At 34.4% G+C, this 20,256-nt stretch overlaps 3 protein-coding genes across 3 annotated transcripts; all 3 read left to right on the top strand.

Moving 5' to 3' along the window:
• The first annotated feature begins 294 nt into the window (after window positions 1-294).
• LOC117690200 (transcription intermediary factor 1-beta) lies at window positions 295-1,906 on the top strand. Its single transcript, XM_066070100.1, has one exon. It carries the CDS (start codon window positions 392-394, stop codon window positions 1,904-1,906), a length of 1,515 nt encoding a protein of 504 aa, XP_065926172.1. The 5' UTR covers window positions 295-391.
• Window positions 1,907-9,107: 7,201 nt separating this feature from the next.
• Window positions 9,108-13,421, top strand: LOC136269729 (uncharacterized). Its single transcript, XM_066069798.1, has one exon. It carries the CDS (start codon window positions 9,133-9,135, stop codon window positions 11,275-11,277), a length of 2,145 nt encoding a protein of 714 aa, XP_065925870.1. The 5' UTR covers window positions 9,108-9,132; the 3' UTR covers window positions 11,278-13,421.
• Window positions 13,422-16,498: 3,077 nt separating this feature from the next.
• Window positions 16,499-19,592, top strand: LOC117690202 (uncharacterized). The gene has a single exon (XM_034473688.2). The coding sequence runs from the start codon at window positions 16,515-16,517 to the stop codon at window positions 18,615-18,617; it is 2,103 nt and encodes a 700-aa protein (XP_034329579.2). The 5' UTR covers window positions 16,499-16,514; the 3' UTR covers window positions 18,618-19,592.
• The last annotated feature ends 664 nt before the right edge of the window (window positions 19,593-20,256 follow it).

Genomic DNA, 20,256 nt, shown 5'->3' with positions numbered 1-20,256 from the left:
TCGAGCGGTGGATCCATGAGGTGAATGGGCGAACGGAATTTGCCCCCCCCCCCCTTCTAACCAGAAAATTTAGACCACATTAGTTATAAACATTTGTGTGCATACATGCATATGTAACTGACACATGTTTTCATCGGTTAGCATGTTTGTAATTGTTTTTGGCAGGCACGTAGCATCAGGAGGGGGGGGGGGGGGGGGGGGGGCTGCCCCAACCTTTTTCTCGCAGCAACAATTTTTTTAAAATATACATATCAAAAATTGAATTATCATGGAGTTGGTCCCCCCACTTTTTGCTTTTTGGGGAGTTTGAAAAAAATTGATATGAAAATAAAGTAATGAGGATCGAGTGAAATTGAAGTTATGTACAAACGTCCTTAATGATAAACCACCCATGATGGCGACCGAAAAGAAAGAAGGGGGCGGAAACGTTAACTTTAGTTGTACGATATGTCTGGAGCCGATAGTTAAACCAAGATGGCTGCCCTGTGCACACACGTTTTGTGAAGAATGCCTGCAAACATTTATATCAAGAGCAGCTATTGGGAAAAAAGAAGACAACTTTAAGTTTAAATGTCCGGTATGTAGACGTTTGACAGGGTGTCCAGAGCAGGGGATCCCCATGGAAGAATGGGCCAAACATATCTCCGCCAATACCTTTCCTAGTTCTGTGACCACATCTATGGAGAAACAACCTCAAGATAACTTGTGTGCGATATGTTTACGTGACGACAAACAAGTGAAGGCGGAGAGCTGGTGTCACGAGTGTCAGAAGATGATTTGTGAAACATGTAAAGGTCTTCATAAAATAGTGGTTACCCTTCAAAAACACAAAATAACAGCATTAGCACTGAAAAACCAAACTAGGAATCTTCGATGCCAAGATAGAAAAGAACCCTGTAGTATTCATGCAGGTAAAGTGGTGGAGGTATTTTGTCTGGATCACAGGAAGATGTGCTGCAGCATTTGTTTTGCAAACGAGCACGGGTGCTGTGAGCATGTAGAAGCATATGAAAATGTCGTTAAAAGAATTCAAAAATATAACTTGGAAGGGGATATTGAGGTTCTATCTAAAGAAGCAAAAGTAGTTAAAGAGATGATAAAACATAAAGAACAGACAATCAGAGAAACAGATGCAAGAAAAGAAACGATTCTAACCAATGTTTCCACTGAAATTGAAAAGCTTAAGTCAAAACTTGATGAATGTCAACAACAGTTTAAGAAAACTTTCTTAAAAACTCATGAAAAAAACAAAGATAAACTAAAGCAATGTGTCCAAGATTTAAAACAGTACCTTGTGACCGTACAAAATGGACAGGCTTTACTTTCTGCTGTTCAACAACAAGGTTCAGAAAAGCATGCGTTTTTAGCTGCCTTGAAGACTATCACTGACGTAGAAGAAAAGTTCAATTATTTTCAACAAAACTACTTAAAAGACGAACAAATTCAATACGAACATGACCACACAACCATACTTTGGCAAGTGTGTAACCATTTAAAGATACTAGACGTCACCTTGGTACCGAGTCCTTCAATGATCATGTGGAATTTATCTTTACATTTGCCATCTTTTGAAATCCACGAACAGAAACAACCCTCGACATTATTACAAAACTTGACAGATCCAAATTTACTGAAAATAGAGAAAAAGTCCGAGTTTCCGGGAACACCACAACAGGCCATTTTTGTTAATACTGAAACATTAATAGTAGCCTGCGCATTTCCACCATATCTAAAAGCTGCTAAAGCCAACGGAGCAATGAATCCATTTGAATATCCCATTAAATTAAACGGGAAGCCTTGTCTATATTCTGGTCCTACCAGAGACGTTTTTTACGTTAGTTGCCTGTCTTCAATTTATAAACTAAAGATTGCATATAAAAGAAAAGGTGTCTATGGCGGAGTTTAAGATTACAGAAAACTTTGACGTATTTTGCGTTGATGAGGCACAGAATAGAATTATAGTTGCATCGAAGTCAAAGATAACGATTTTCACGCTATCTCCAATTATAGATGTCCAAACAACAATTATCAAAAGTCGATATATAGCTTGTCCCTTTCCCTTCCATTGTATAACAAATGACCGGACTGTTACCGTGAATGGAGGCGATGTGTTTTGTTTCACCTTGTCTGTCGAGTTCCGTTTTCGACATTCGATTCCTGGTGCGATCGGCATCAGCTGTGTGACCCTTGACACATTGAATATTGTATACGGCGTTTGTATACCGTATAACGGGTATTTTCTGCGGTTGCTTATTTTCTGCGGTATTTTGCGGATAAGAAAAATCCGCAAAAATTTAAAACGCAAAATATTATTTTAAAAAAATCCCTAATTTTGAGACTATTTAAAATACAATCTATAATTTTCAAACGTGATCAGTCCGTTATTAGCGGGCTCTGCGTCGTATTTCACACCTAATTATCTCATGTTATCTGTGCGATATCAATTATAGCTGAACAGATCGATATAAGGACTGTGTTTAGTCGAGTATGAAATAAAATGATCTAAGAAAAGTTCACAAGCAGTATATTTAGTAGACTTGTAAAACATTTGAGAGTAACTGTAGACGTATTTTTTCCCACGGGGTCATAATTCCGCGGAATCACAATATCAATTTAATTCGCGGGTAAAAATTTACGCAGATTCTTTGACTGAAAAATAAATCATTTGAATAATAATTATTAAATTTAGTTCCGAACAATTTTCATTACCTAGAGTTTGGACTAAAATTGTAAAAACTGTTCACAGTGAACAGTTATTATTGGTTGTGCACTTGTCGGTAGTCATTACTTAGCGGTCAAGATGTTACGACGCTGGCTAATATCGTCTTGTGATCTTTATTAACTGTCAATTTATGGGTTCACATGTCGTTTAAATTATGAGTTGATCAGTTTTATCCATTAAAAGTCAGAGCACAAAGGGATCTAAAAATTGCAGTAAAAACACGGGTCTTAGCGTGTAGTTAATTGAGTCATTGCTTGGGGCTATTTGTCGTCTGACACGTGCCGTTATCTCAAGCTGGGAGAAGTTTAAATTTCATAAATTTTCGGAAAATTCAAATCTTTAGGAGATTAAATTATTTATAATGTGAATTTTCAATACAAATATGTTTGACAGTTTTTATAGATAAAAACGATATACATTGGGTACACGTATATGCAAGTGTTCTATAATATAGTAACTTCCGATTATCCTTATTCATGTAATGCAATTTCAAAATTTCCTTCCAAAGTGCACTTTAAGTACACTGGGAAAAAATTCCGCGGAAAATTTGTGCCCGCATTCATAGCGTAAATTAATACCACGCGGACAAACGTACGTCAACAGTAGTTCTCATTCACCTTGAACACGGTAAGCATGTCGATTTTAAGATATGTAAAGCGCGGAAAATCCGGTAAACATATGTATTTTTTTTTGCGGTCTAATGTAACCGCAGAAATTGAAAACGCAGAATATAATTTGATACTTTTTAGGGGTTAAACCGCAAAAATTTCAAGCCGCAGAAAATACCCGTTATACGGTATTCCGCCAGGGATGCTTCAAGTTCGATGACAGCAAGTATAGAAAAAATAACCCTTATTACTTTCTTTATAGGCCACATGGAAGGTTAAATATTGATGAATTTCCATGTGATCATTGTAGATTAGTACAAAATGCACACGTCGAGAGTTACAGTTTGTTTCAGATTTTGAGCGATGGTACAAAAAGCCGGACTTTATGTTCATACTGTCCAAACACTATGTCTATTTCCGTTAATGAAATTCTGGACATCTCGTTCTTTCTGATGGAAGCAAAATAACCGTATACAAACTTTTATTATAAAATTACTGGACTATCGATTCTTGTCTTTATTTCTGTTGTTTTAGTATCATTGGCATGTTTGTGAAAGTGTTGCCGCTTTCTTAAAGAATGTCTAACCGAGTTGAATTATGTATATTTTGTATGTAAATTTAGCATGCTAATAATTTTCCAAACATCTACATTAAGGTATATGCATTTCCAGATATTTATATGTTGGAGGCTCAACTAGAAGTTACTGATACATGTACAATTTCTTTATCTACAGTTCTCTATCATACATGCATCAATTTGTTTTTAATGTTTTTTTTTCGGCACTCACTTAATAAATAAGCATCGATAAATAATTGCAAAATATTTAAACATACTAGAAGACTCAGAAATATGCCACCAGTCGAAACATTTGAGTGCATATCAAAATCCTATAGTTGTTGTTAGTACATATTCAGTTTAAAATGCAATATCTTATTCCATCTCGTTTAGACGGGTTTCAGCTTTAGACAAGAATGTTACATGCAAAAGTTTAGATTTGATCTTTTTAAGATAATATGAATGCGAGAGTTTGTGAGTGTTCTTCGGTGATTTTTAATTGCTTTCATTGATATAGGCTATTTTTAAATACAAAATATTAATGTAAATTTGCTTTTAAATACTTATATTTGTTTTTTAAAACGATGGTCACTCAAGTGTAATAAAAAACAGTTCAAAGGATAAATGCATATGGTAATTGTACACTACTATACCTGTTATAAAGAGTGAAAACGAAGTTCTTCTGATTCTGAAAAAAATTGTACACTCTGTCAGTTTATATACATTTATAGATTGCTGAAAAAGTATATACATGTACAACACTGGTGAATATTAGAAAACATTCAAAGTTTATCATGTGTATTATATGAACGTATAATTTGGTTAGTTTACTACATGTAGGTATTGATATACCAAGTATTGAAAAAAAGAAATAAATGAAAATGATAACGGATTTGCAGACATATGTAAGTTAATAAATATAGGTATGGAAAAGAACTGTCACGTCCATTTAAAAATTTGGATCCGCCAATCCTACTTCAGCAAAATATCAAAACGAAACTACCACAATGCATTGCCTTCTCGACAAACACCCATGATGGCGACTGAAGGACAAAGAGTGGGTAAATGTGTAGCTTTCAATTGTCCTATATGTTTAGAGCAGATAATAAAACCCAAACGTTTACCTTGTTCACACACATTCTGCCAGACGTGTCTGCAGATCTATATTACTAGGGACGCTATTGGAAAAGAAAATGACAGCTTTGAATTCAAATGCCCGGTCTGTAGACGACTGACGGGCTGCCCCGAGAACGGAATCCCCGTGGAGGAATGGGCCAAACATTTTCCCGCCAATAGTTTCCTTACGTCACTGAGTATATCAATGGCAGAAAATCCTGTTGATCAATTGTGTGCGGTATGTTTACGAAATGACAAACAAGTTAAAGCGGAAAGTTGGTGTCACGACTGTAGCGAGCTGATATGCAATACATGTAAAAATATTCATAAAAGTTTTGTGAGTCTCCAAAATCACAAAATATCAACAGCTGCCGCTATGCATGACGATCAGAAAAGGCTGCAAGTTCCAGACGTGGACGAGCCCTGCTGTTCACATGTTGGTAAATTTGTAGAAGTATTTTGTTTAGATCATGACAAGCTGTGCTGCAGCGTATGCTTTGCGACCCAGCATAGGCATTGTAAGCGCGTGGAAGCATTAGAAGATATCGCCGAAGGAATGCCCAAGTCGAATGTCGACTGGAACATTGAGGTTCTTATTAAAATAGCCCAAATAACTAAAGAAACAATAGAATATAAAGAACAGACAATCAAAGAAACCAATGCCAGAAAGGAAGAGATACTGACCAATGTTAATGCTGAAATTGAAAACCTCAAATCTAAACTTGATGAATGTCAACAACAGTTTGAGAAGATTTTCTTAAAAACACACGAAGAAAACGAAGAGAAACTCAAACAATGTGTCCTAGATTTGAGGCAATATTTACTGGTTGTAAAAAACGGAGAGGCTCTTCTCTCTGCTGTTCAACTAAAGGGTTCTGCAAAGCAGAAGTTTATCACTGCCATGAAAATAATCAATGACGTAGAACAACAGTTCCAACAATTCAAAGCTAACTACTCAGAAGATGAAGATATTCAGTACGAACATGACCACACAACCATACTGAAGCAAGTGTGCACCAAGGACAAGATCGAAGAGATCACAGAGGTAGGAAGACCATCAGGAACTATATGGAAGTTATCGACGCACTTGCCATCTTTTAGAGTCCTTGACAGCATAGAACAAAGCGAACTATCTACATCCTTTCAGAATTTGCCAGATCCAAATTCACTGAGAGCGGAGAAAATTTCGGAGTTTCAGATCTCTGAGTCAGCACACCAAGGTGTTTTTGTAAATGGTGAAACATTTATAATTGTCTGCTCATCTCCATTCTCTCTAAAAGCTGTTACAACGGACGGAACAATGAAGCCATTTGAATATCCCATAGAATTGAAAGGAAAGCCTTGTCTCTATAAAAGTATCACCAAAAATGTGCTGTATGTTGGTTGTTTGTCCAGAATTTTCAAACTGAAGATTACAGAAAGAAAACCAAATGAGCTTACTGCTTCATGTTTTGCGGAGTTTAATGTTAAAGACAATTTTGAAGCGTTTTGTGTTGACGAAGAGCAAAACAAAATTGTGGTTGCAACAAATGCTAAAATCACAACATTCACTCTTTCTCCAGTTTGTCAAGTCCAAACAGCAACAATTCAAAATTCAGCAGCCTTTGCCTTACGTTCAGTGTCTGTAATACAAGACCGATTTACTTTAATTCAAGGAAACGAGATAGTTTGCTTTTCAGTTTCTGGTCAGGAACTGTTCCGATGTCAGATCGATGTTCCTTATGCAACAAATATTAATTGTGTTGCATTTGACCCTTTAAAGAATATTTATGCTGTGTATTCAAAGCTTCGTCAGGGATGCGATAATCCCAGTTTCTCATATAATCACTACCAAGATTATTACAATGGCGCACAAAATAAGTGTTTTTGTCAATATTGTGGCCAAGATCAGGAGGCACACACCAAGATGGGCGGAGTTTATCAAATCGTTGGATGCAGTGGTCGGAGTTTTATTTCAAACGAACCAAATACCTACATGTTTTTGTTTTTTAATGACTTTTCCAAAGAGTGTGTTCTCTCTGATGGAAAAATATATACAATTTACAAGCTTTGTATGTGACATACTCTATTTGTATTAAATTTAAGCAGATGTATCTAATGTAATAATTTAATTATATTAGTTGTGTGTATGTTTCATTTATAAAGAAAAATGTACCATTGGAATTCCTTCGATGTTTATAAAATGTATCATGATTTTGAACATGCATATTTATGTAGATGCTTGCATACATTATATCTAAATATGTAATAGGTATGCAATATATCGCAAGTAGACAGTTACATACATCTTGAAAAACTAATTTGCAGTTAGTAATATAAAAAAGTGTATTTTGAATAGTTTTTTCTTAATAATGTGGCTTACTGTGAATTTATATTGGGTTTTTTTTTGTAGGTAACGGTGATCTTTAGTTCAGATGTTCTGTCGATGCTTGACGTTTCGATGTTTATTTGATATAATTCATTCTATGAAAGAGTTTACGCTATCATTTGTTTTTGGGTTATACTGATATATAGGTTATCTGAGGTGCATTTACATTTATACATTTTTTTGTTAATTCTTAACTTGAAATTTCTGTGTCCACTATTTGTAATATGATATGTTTGTAACATGTTCGGTACCTATTCAAGAAATTCATTTCCTTGATATTACAAAACTGAATATTTATCTTATTTTCAGAGCGTTTACATAATGCAATAAATAATCAGCATGAATTTACAGCATGACAAGATAAAAGATCAAGATCTTAATTTTGATAGTAGAAAAAATGAAGCGCAAATGTTGACGTGTTTTATGTATGTGTGTTTTTGATATGATAATTAATAGAATACTGTGATAACGATACTTGATAGAACTGCCACAATATTATGAAGATGAATAGCATTGAATGAAATTCGAAGAAGTAATTTACAATGACAATTCATATACAATGAATATGATATAATACAACAAAGTACACTCTTAGATACTTGTGAATGATTTTAAGGCAAACCAATTGATGATTTAACATACATTATAACAGAAAATAACGTTTTTCTTTTAGAAAATCAAAACGTAGGAAACAATGTAGCAATTCTTGACAATCCTTGACTTATTTTTGATACAAACATAAATCATGTAGCAGTATCATACTGATAACTCTATGCATTTCATTTTGTTTATGCTTCTAGACATTGATATTAAATGCATGTAATTTAATTCTGTTCGTTATTTTCCATATACTTTGTGAAACACCGTCACAATAGTTATGATTTTGTTCATTTCTATTTATCAACAGTCAACACAACATGGAATATAATAACTCTTTGATAAATAAAGGGGCTAGGGTTAAGACACCGTTAAATCATTGCAAGCAAAGTGAACGTTTCGTGAAAATATTTTGAAATAGGTTTTTTTCGCATCTGTGCGCTTCAGTTACTCTACATGTTAGATTTTAAAAGTAGTAAATAGTATGATATACCTTCTGAAGATAAAAATAGAAATAACTGAAATGAAGTAATTCTCAGGTCGCCATGTTTATTTCATCCGTATCCCAATAATATGTTTTAATAAATACTCCAAACACTTTGATTTTTTTTATTTGGTAAATGTTAACCATTAAGTATCTCTTTATTTTATGCATTGATCATAACGTGTTATGAAAACCCTGCTTATTCATGTGAGTACTTGAAAATATATAATTCACTCCTTCTAATGTGAAGTAAAAAATATTTTTTCGGAACGAATGGGGAAAAGTTGGTGTCCAGAAATTTTTGCTTTTATATAATTTTTAATTTTTTTTTTATTATTCCTACAACGCCCTGCTTAGCATTTTCATATTCAAAAGGAATTAAACAAGCTCATTCCGATCTCGGGTGGAGTAAATATCCAAACCTGATGAGGAGGAAGAAATATTTCCGAAATACTCAATTAAAAAAATTAGTTATTTCTCTCGATTTTTTCTATACATATTCTATTGTACTGAAAATAGTCATTGTGATAACAATATGGATTTTAAGACATATGTAAGTTAATAAATATGGGTATGGAAAAGAACTGTTACGTCCATTTGAAAATTTGGATCCGCCAATCCTACTTCAGCAAAATATCAAAACGAAACTACCACAATGCATTGTCTTCTCGACAAACACCCATGATGGCGACTAAAGGACAAAGAGTGGGTAAATGTGTAGCTTTCAATTGTCCAATATGTTTAGAGCAGATAATAAAACCCAAACGTTTACCTTGTTCACATACATTCTGCCAGACGTGTTTGCAGATCTATATTACTAGGGACGCTATTGGAAAAGAAAATGACAGCTTTGAATTCAAATGTCCGGTCTGTAGACGACTGACGGGCTGCCCCGAGAACGGAATCCCCGTGGAGGAATGGGCCAAACATTTTCCCGCCAATAGTTTCCTTGCGTCACTGAATATATCAATGGCAGAAAATCCTGTTGATAAATTGTGTGCGGTATGTTTACGAAATGATAAACAAGTTAAAGCGGAAAGTTGGTGTCACGACTGTAGCGAGCTGATATGCAATACATGTAAAAGTCTTCATAAAAGTTTTGTGAGTCTCCAAAAGCACAAAATATCAACAGCTGCCGCAATGCATGACGATCAGAAAAGGCTGCAAGTTCCAGACGTGGACGAGCCCTGCTGTTCACATGTCGGTAAATTTGTAGAAGTATTTTGTTTAGATCATGACAAGCTGTGCTGCAGCATATGCTTTGCGACCCAGCATAGGCATTGTAAGCACGTGGAAGCATTAGAAGATATCGCAGAAGGAATGCCCAAGTCAAATATCGACTGGAACATTGAGGTTCTTATTAAAATAGCAAAAAACACTAAAGAAACAATAGAATATAAAGAACAGACGATCAAAGAAACCATTGCAAGAAAGGAAGAGATACTGACCAATGTTAATGCTGAAACTGAAAACCTCAAATCTAGACTTGATGAATGTCAACAACAGTTTGAGAAGATTTTCTTAAAAACACACGAAGACAACGAAGAGAAACTTAAGCAAAGTGTCCTAGATTTGAGACAATACCTACTGGTTGTAAAAAACGGAGAGGCTCTCCTCTCCGCTATTCAACAAAAGGGTTCTACAAAGCAGAAGTTTATCACTGCCATGAAAATAATCAATGACGTAGAGCAACAGTTCCAACAATTCAAAGCTAACTACCCAGAAGATGAAGAAATTCAGTATGAACATGACCACACAACCATACTAAAGCAAGTGTGTACCCAGGACAAGATAGAGGATGTCACAGAGGTAGGAAGACCATCAGGAACTATTTGGAAGTTATCGACACACTTGCCATCTTTTAGAGTCCTTGACAACATAGAACAAAAAGAACTATCTACATTTTTTCAAAATTTGCCAGATCCAAATTCACTGAAGGCGGAGAAAATTTCGGAGTTTCAGATCTCTGGGTCAGCACACCAAGGTGTTTTTGTAAATAGTGAAACATTTATAATTGCCTGCTCATCTCCATTCTCTCTGAAAGCTGTTACAATGGACGGAACAATGAAGTCATTTGAATATCCTATAGAATTAAAAGGAAAGCCTTGTCTTGATAAAAGTATCAACAAAAACGTGTTGTATGTTGGTTGTCCGGCCAGAATTTTCAAACTGAAGATTACGGAAAGAAAACCTAATGAGCTTACTGCTTCATGTCTTGCAGAGATCAATGTTCGAGAAGATTTTGAAACGTTTTGTGTCGACGAAGAGCAAAACAAAATTGTGGTTGCAAAAAATGCTAAAGTTACAACGTTCACTCTTTTTCCATTTCTTCAGGTTCAAACAGCAACAATTCAAATTTCATCAACCTTTGCCTCACCCCCGATGTCTGTTATACAAGACCGATTTGCTTTAGTTATAAAAAACGAGATTATTTGTTTTTTAGTTTCTGGTCAAGAACTGTTCCGGTATCAGATCGATATTCCTTATGAAACAAATATCAATTGTATAGCGTTTGACCCCTCAAAGAATCTTTATGCTGTGTATTCAAAGCGTCATAGGGGATGCGATATGTACATCGGCTGCAGTGTTGATACACCCGATCGACAAGGTCCTGTGGAATATTATCCTTGTGAGAAATGTCACTGTAGTTATGAGGCACACATCGAGTTAGGTGGAGTAAATCAAGTATTTGCTGATGGCTGTAGTGATCGGTCTTTTATTTCAAACGTTCAAATGCCCTATATGTTTTTGTTTTTCAATGACTTTTCCAAAGAATGTGTTATCTCTGATGGAAATAGATTTACTGTCCACGGGCTTTATATGTGATTTTTTTTTTTTAATTTTAAGATAATTATTTAAACATATTTGTTATGTGTATGCTCATTTAGCGATAAAAATATACTTGTTAAAGCTGAAATGAATTCATAAAAGCATCTGGTCGCCATATTATTTTTGATCGCTCCTCTACTGCCACTGGGGTATATATATTCCTGTTGAGAAAGTTACGGTCGGTTGCTTTCCGATCGAGGCATTCACATTGCACGGACTTCTAAATGCATGAGCTACACATTGTAGTAAAATGTAGTAATAAAGAATAAAGAAAACAACAATCAATGAAATACAAATTATATTTATTCTTTGAAAGGATGTCCAAGGTATCCGTATTATTTAGCACAGACTGTGCTGCCTTACTTCGCATGCACATCGAACACGTGTGTCGTTAATACAGAGTGCAAAACTTCTGCATCTTCATGAAAACTCCGGCGACATCCAACACAGTAGCTAAATGATGGTAAATCCAAGAAAGTAACAACGTTTCCATCCGTTCCTACATATACTCTCCCGTTTATAAAATCCATGCGATAATTGACATTGCTCGACCTGCCACAGTGTGTGGTTTGCACATGTGCGATGTTTTAACATACACAGCAAAACGGTCTACAATTATCGAGGAATTTTTGAAGTATCTGCGCCTGGATTTCAGCCTGTCTTGTTTCGTGGTATTGGATATATCTTGCCAGTGCAGTGGTTGTCATATTATTTTTCTTTAAAACGCTTTTCTATGCGTCTTTTCGTCCAAGGTAACGTGTTCGGGTGTATGGAATTCCTGAATGCGGTGAAGCATGAATAGTATTCTCGGCCTTATATAGGGTGTGTGTAGCGATGAGCAGAACAATAGAAATCGACAACTGCTATGGTGGTAGATATATGGTAAAGGGAAATAATGTATATCTATGAATTCATGTCAGCTTTAAGTGAACTATCTTAGATGTTTATTCATGCTCACAGTGAACAAATCTCCAGTTTTCGAATATTTTTTATATAACCACTAGAAAACGTGACAGACGTTTGTAAAACACCGATATTATTTTTCGTTTATCAACCGACAACAAACCCTTTGAAGAATATGTATGTTCATTTAACCTATGAGGGATGCAGCTACAAGGAAAATAGTTACTGTATAAATTGTGGCAATCAAATTCAAGATCCAGATGAATATGGTTATTGTATTTTACTGTGAATATAGTCTTTCTTACTGTAAGAGATGTTCCATGCACGGCCGTGTAAACAAAGATCATAGAGAAGTGTTCCAATTTAAAAGCGATACATGTAGCAGTAATGTGCATTTATTTATTTCAGACTGCTCGAACGCCTCGTTTTTGTTCTTCAATGAATATGCCGAGCATCTTGTTCTCTCTGATGGAACGACATGTAATGAGTACAAACTAATAATCTAAAACTCTATCGTAAATGTTTAACTTTGTAATATTTTCTTTTCTTTTTTGTATTGGTTGATCTATATGTATTTTGAACTACATTGTGTGCACCTTCTTCTTTATTGAGTTGTAAATGCTGTGATATTTATGCATAATGAAATGCAGCAAAAATAAATCGACATAGCTATCAACGCTATATTAACGATAAAACAATACAGACTTGCTTTAATATGAGGAACGTTCCGATTACTGATCCCTAAGACAAAGACTATCAAGTGTATAATGCTTGATCCTTTTAAGAGTCTTTATGCTGTGCTTTCTAAGCTTTCTTAGTGCAGAAGACATAATAAGTGAGCAATTGTAGCATACAGTAATACGGGCGGTGTATATAAAGTATTACTATCTACCGATGGCTGCAGTTGTCAACATTCTATAATTGCGTTTAAACGTTTCAAACCTCTACATACCGCCAATTGTGTCTCACGTGATATTCGCGTGATTTCACATGAAAAAAAATCACGTTGACATTCACTTTTAATGTGAAATTAAGTTTAAGCTTGTTTCATGCGAATTTCACGTTAGGCACAATTGGCTGTGTACTTTATATATTATTGGTTTTCAATTGGTTTTTCCAAGAGTATGTTTTCTTAAATGTAATTGATTACAGGGATGCAGCCTACAGAGTTTGGATGAGAATTTATCATAATATTTTACAGTATTCAAAAACGTGTATTTAATAGTAATGGTCCAAATGTTGGATGTGTTTACTTTATAGAAAATAGTGTATATGTGAATTTTGATGATTATGAAAATTAATAAGATTTTGAATATAATCATTTTTATATGTATATAGTTCTGTACATAGCAGTATATTGCATGTTTTTTTAATGTTTCCAGTAAGTAATGTCAAAAGAATATATCTATTTGAGCATATTCAAATTATAATTGTTGTAAATGTGTTATAAACGTGCCGTATACTTGTAAAAAGTTTTGACAATCGAAAAATGTTTGAATATTGAATAGGTTCATGCAATAACGGTCGTTTTCAATTCAAACTGTTCTGTTGTTTTCAAAAATCGTTTTTATATAAATTATTCTATAAAACAAAGGCCGTGCTATCATTTGTTTTATATTTACATTTGCAAATATGTTTCCCTATATGAATATAGAAAAACGAAAACGTTCAATTCTGTATGAACTTTTTCATGACGGTACAATGATCATTGCACACGCTTATCGCTTGGATAATTGTAAACTTAAAATCTCGCTATTTTTAACAGTTCTCAACGATTTGTCTTTTTCGAACGTAAATATAAGTAATAAACAGCAATGTCAAAAAGTTCACCGGTATCCTGTACAAAAAATTCCACCATGACTAAAGCGGACTGTAAACGAAATTTGTAAGGCGGATTCCGTCTTTCATACCTGTGAATGTATAACTTATTATGAAGTTAGTTGGTGTGTGATGAAGTTGGTTGGTGCGTGATCAAATGGTCGAGCCTCAAAGTATTTGATCACGAAAATTGGGCGAAATTATTGATTGTGTGTTTTCAAATGATAATCACTAGATTAGTACATTTTATGATACTGCTACTTAAGAAGAATGTCGTTATATCATGATATTCCCTGCCTCAAAAACAGTAAATCGTACACACCGTCAACACATCTTAAAGGGGCATGGTAACGATTTTGGTCAAATTTTATTTTTATGTTTTTATTATTTACAATGCTTTAGAAATGCATTTCTAATGATCAAATTAAATTTGAGAGTCATTCGTAGAGTTATAAGCAAGATACAGGGCTCACAATTCTTAAACATGTAAACAAGGCCCATGCCCTGTTTTTGTTTACATAGGTTCAATATACCAGTAAAAAAGCATTTTCCAGCTTATTTGTCTATCTTTTTATTTATTTCAAGCATAGATATACAGTTTCTAACGTTTAACACATTTGTTTTAGGTTTAAAACTAAAATTTTTACTTCAACGTTCAAAATGTAAACAAACGCTTTGTTTACATAGCGAAAATATTCAAGCTCTGTAACTTGCTTATAACTCAACAAATAACACTCAAATTTTGGTTGCCTATTAGAAATGCCTTTCTGCAGCATTGTAAAAAAGTTAGATAAAACTGTAATCTATAATTATAACAATATCCACTTGTTTATACAGCCCAGACCCCAGTTACATTTATATATATATAAATTTTATGATTACTCCTAGAAATTTAACAGGTCTGATAATCGATTTATCTTATTCGAACTCTTTATCTTATATACTGATGATATTTGACCTGCAAATTGATTAAACCTTTATACATATACAGGATGATTTTGAACATATTTACAGGCGTAAGAATTTCGTTTGAAGAACACTTCGCTTACTAAAGTAAAGTTAGTTCGTTCCTGCCAATTCCGTCGAAAAGCAACCACAGCGCGGTTTATCCCATTTAATGCGTGTTGTACTTTTTGTATAATATAAAAAAAAAATGTTGATGCTGACAAATGACTTCACGTGCCGATCATTCCTTAAAATTTGCTTCAATTATTAGATGAAACCTAATTTGTTAAAAGTGGTGATAACGATTTGTGAGACCTGAAAATTCTACCGGAATTATCCGACATATGTCAAAAGTTTTTTCTCCTGAATATATCTCACAAATACGTATTCTTGGGAACCAATCAATGAGGTCCTAGTTTTTCCACATGGGAGAGTGGCTGTTTTTTTTTCTGACAACATTTACACAGGAAACGTCATAGTAACATTAACTTCAGGACAATCAACTTTCCAGTTTTCTTTTATAAGAAGCGCTTACATAGCTTAAACAGAAACAGTTAGAATGATCAGTATCTAAGATAAAGAGTTCGTATATGATATATTGGTTATCTATTAAAAAGTCAAAATCATTAAACGTATTCATAAAAAAAAATAATCCTAACATGGTAAGTCAAAATTACACCGCCTCTAAAACAAATATATTTTACAACCTATTCTATCTCTCTCTTTTCTCTCCTATCCTATTGGGTAGACATGGAGAAAATTCTAAATGGATGATCAAACACGCTATTATCATCATGTTTTCCCCACACTTTCAAGGTACACGTGATTTATACAAATGTTTGTACAAAAGAATAAAAAAAAACCCCAAAACAAAACCAAATAATCGGCATTTTTTATGTTGTTATTCAAAATTACTGAAACATTAATTATACATGTAATTAGCCCGAACAGTTTGGCTGTAATTGATTAAGTTGCATTTGAAAGTACATGTAATTATATATTTTAAGTGTTTACTTAAAAAAAAGATAACCCAATTACGATTAGTCCATGTCTGGCCAAAGATCAAGTTCTCGTTAATAAAGGGCATACATTATAACCTTCTTGAAAATAATGAAAGCACACGAAAATAACTCAATGTGAATAATCATGATGCGAGAGTTCCTCACAAAGACATCAATGATGTGTTATGCATTTTATTGACTGATATAATACAATTTTGAATTCTGGTGTATTATTTTTTATTGAACCTTTTTTTAAAAAACAAACTGAAAATATATGTTCATGGTTTTATTGGTTTTCATGCCTATGATCAATAAATATTTACTTAATCACTGACTCTGAGACAGCTGTATATACTTAAAGACATGTGTTTAAAAGAAATGTTACATATAGAATAAAAAAATTAAGAACAGGAAAACGTTTAAAAGCTTGATTGACTATTAATCAAGGTTAGAAAACTCTAATATTAAACGCCTTCGTTTGATAGTCTTGATCCGCCAATCTCTCTCGAACGGAATGCTAAAACGAAAGTACCATAATGAAATGTGTTCTGATCAAAAACATCCAAGATGGCGGTGGAAAGGAAAACTGTTGGTAAATATGTACCTTTTAATTGTCCAATATGTTTGGAGCCAATCAAAAAACCAAAATGTCTTCCTTGTACTCACACTTTCTGTGAAGCATGTCTGCAATCCTATATAACCAGGGCTTCTATTGGAAAAGAAGAGGCGATATTTGAATTCAGCTGTCCGGTATGTAGGGGCGTGACGGGGTGTCCCAAACAGGATGTCCCCGTAGAGGAATGGGCCAAACATTTTCCCGCCCATGCGTTCCTTAACTCACTGAACTTATTGATGGGGGATAAACCTGATGACAACCCGTGTGCCGTCTGTTTACGTGATAACAAGCAGATCAAGGCAGAAAACTGGTGCCGCGAATGTCAGGAGTTTATATGCGCGTTTTGTACAGGACAACATCGAATTTTTGTCAGCCTTCAAAATCACAAAATATCAGAAATAACTGCAATGCATGACGGAGAGGAAAATATGCAAGTTCCAGACCTGGACGAACCCTGCTGTGCGCATACGGGTGAATTTATGAAAGTATTTTGTTTGGATCATGACAAACTTTGTTGCAGCATTTGTTTTGCGACTCAGCATAGGCATTGTGAGCGTGTTGAAGCATTGGAAGAAATAATTAAAGAGATGCAAGAGACAAATGTTGACTGTAATATTGATGTTCTCACTAGAATAGCTAAGGGCGTTGAAAGATTGATAGAACAAAAAGAACTGAAGATCAAAGAAACTAATGCAAGAAAGGATACAATTCTGTCCAATGCATATAATGAAATTGAAAATCTTAAATCCCGGCTTGATGAATGTCAGCAACAATTTGAAAAGGTTTTTATAAAATCACACGAAGAAAATGAAGAGAAGCTAAAGCAATGTGTCTTTGATTTAAAGCAATTCCTGCTGACTGTCAAAAACGGCGAAGCTCTTCTCTCTGCGATTCAACGGAAAGGCTCAGCAAGACAAGCGTTTATAGCTGCCTTGAAAACAATCGCTCAAGTAGAAGAACAGTTTGAACAATTTAAAACAATTTATTCAAAAGATGAAGAAATTCAGTACGTACATGACCACACGACCATACTAAAACAAGTGTATGAAAAAGACAAGATCGAAGATGTCACAATGGTTGAAAAACAAACTGGGATCATCTGGAGTCTTTCGAGGCATTTACCATCTCTTAGTACCCTACAAAATGCAGAAGACGAACAATCATCAGCATTGTTTAAAAACGTTTATGATCCGAATGCACTAAAGGTTGAGAAAAAGTCGGAGTTTCAGATACCTGGATCATCACACCAAGGGATTTTTGTAAATAATGAAACGCTGATATTTGCCTGTTCAGCACCAAACTCGCTAAAAGCATTTCATCTTGATGGAACAGCGATTGAGTTTAGTCATTCAGTAGAACTGAAAAGCAAACCTTGCCTCTCTACTGGTTCTACCAGAAACGTGTTGTATATCAGCTGTCAATCCTCAATTTACAAGCTGAAGATTAGAAATAGGAAAAAGAATGTAATTGATGCAACCTGTATGGCAGAATTTAACGTCAAAGACAACTTTGATGCTTTTTGCGTTGATGAAGACCAAAACAGAATTATAGTTGCAACGAAGGCTAAGATCTTAATTTTTACACTTGATCCTGTTTTACAAGTACAAACAACACAGATTCAGAGCCCGGGAATCGACTCTCTGCCGTCACAGTGTTTAACACGAGACCGACTTGTTGGAGTGAAGGGAGAAGAGGCCATTTGTTTCTCTCTGTCTGGTCAGCAAATGTTTCGGTATGAAAATCCTGACTTCAAAAACATCAAGTCTGTAACCTTTGACCCTTTAAAGAATGTATACGCAGTTTGTTCAACACCAAAGAAATGCAGACGACCAATGCCTGCAAGCTCTAAAAACCGCTTTTGTGGTAACTGTTATTATGGTTCTGAGGAACACCGAGACAAAGGCGGAATGTTTCAGATATTGGCTGATGGAAGTAATGGGCGATCACTAATTGCACACTACCCGAACGCTCTGTTTTTGTTCTTGGATAAAACGTCCGAACAATTTATTCTCTCTGATGGAAAAAAATGTACAGTCTACAGACTCTCGATTTGATGTCCTTTAAGAAATGTTTCTTATGTTACTTGAACATACACAACTGACACTTGACATCACGTAGTAATAGTTATAGGCATTTATAAACTGTTGTGATCTGGCTTATCTGACACACATTTGTATATTTATACACAAATAGAATACCGATTTTTATTTGTACGAACTTGAATAGCAAAACCTCTACAAACTTCATGATGAACACTTAAGTTCAATTCAGCTTTATTTCCTATTCCATTAATTTCTCTTTGCTATTTTCCATGTCAGACTGTGTCTTTTTTCGGTATATCTATCTTTCTCGTCTTCGCCATTGTTGTCGATAGACCGAAATGGATGTCACATGACCCATTTAAGACGGGGTTATTCAAATCTTTGGTATTTTTGGGAGTTGATTTTAATCAACTCTTCTATGCAGTTACTCTGACAAACCGAAAGTGAAACAGTGTTTGGACCAAAGCAGAAATCATCGCCGCCGACAAGACTTAGTTCTTGAAAATAGTTGATAAATTCAATATACATGTAATGTAAGCTAAAGCATTGTTTTTCAAGGAAACTTATTTATAAATACCTTGAAAATAGTCAGATTTTTAATGGTATGAACAATTTAGATATTTTTTGTAGTCGTATGTATTCTTACGCCAGAGTTCAATATAGTATATAACGAGCGTAAGGTTGAACGAGACTAGAGTTCAATATTGCTTGCCTCCATAAATTTTCTAGAAATATTTCTATCACTGATACATAGTTTGATTGAATTAATTATATCTTGAAATATTACGTAACATGATTCATATGGAGTTTTATCAACATTCTTGAGGCGACAAAGTCCGAAAATTCATATTATAAAAATGTGCTTTATTCAAAAACAGATTAGAAACTACCTGTACTTGTCGTGCAGAATAACATATCATTGATTTAAAAATAAATAAACATCGATGAAATCAACTCCCGTCAGTTCTTCGGTACTTTGATTTATCGTGCCGTTAAAAATTTTAACAAATGTTTTTTGATTTCTTGTGTTTTTGTTATGTGATTGAATTATCCTAGCTTTAAGTAAAGAAATGAAGAAAATAATCAGATCTTAATATTGTTATTCACTAAAAAATACGCCACATATACCTTTAAGTTAAATCCCTTTTTATTTTCATAACGTTTTAATGACGATCGGTTGCATTCTTTTTATGGCACGGTGAATACAGGTAAAAGTATGAGTAAAATATTCATACTTTATGCGATAAACAAAACAAAGAAAAACACCATGTTCCTTGAAATATTTTAAATATTAAGGCGTATAAAACCAATGTATATAGTTTTAGGCAAATATAACAGCAAAATGTTGATATTACTAACAACTGTTCAGGCTCCGCCGTCACTTATCAACTCAGTTCTCGACTCAAAACCTTAAGGAGAAGCGCATTAACTTGAGATAAAAACTAAGACAAAATGAAGAACCCCAATTAGTCAGGACATGAGCTCAGATGTCATGCAACGGTATCAAATGAACCGGGCCAAAATAATCAAAGGGGCGAGATTGCTGCTTAAGTATTAAAAGGGTCTTATTTAAGAACTAATTTCGTTCATGCATTAAGGTGCTTAACTTACGAAGTAAATAAACGTTATGTAGTTAATGGGTAAAGCAGGT

The sequence above is a fragment of the Magallana gigas genome, chromosome 8 (assembly GCF_963853765.1).
Source record: "Magallana gigas chromosome 8, xbMagGiga1.1, whole genome shotgun sequence".
Classification (NCBI taxonomy): Eukaryota; Metazoa; Mollusca; class Bivalvia; order Ostreida; family Ostreidae; genus Magallana; species Magallana gigas.
The sequence above is the reverse complement of the archived record's forward strand: the minus strand, read 5'-3'. Positions and strand labels throughout refer to the sequence as shown.

Bases quoted from the DNA above. Each gene is read 5' to 3' on its own strand.
- LOC136269729 (XM_066069798.1), top strand. From the start codon at position 9,133: ATGATGGCGACTAAAGGACAAAGAGTGGGTAAATGTGTAGCTTTCAAT.
- LOC117690202 (XM_034473688.2), top strand. From the start codon at position 16,515: ATGGCGGTGGAAAGGAAAACTGTTGGTAAATATGTACCTTTTAATTGT.
- LOC117690200 (XM_066070100.1), top strand. From the start codon at position 392: ATGATGGCGACCGAAAAGAAAGAAGGGGGCGGAAACGTTAACTTTAGT.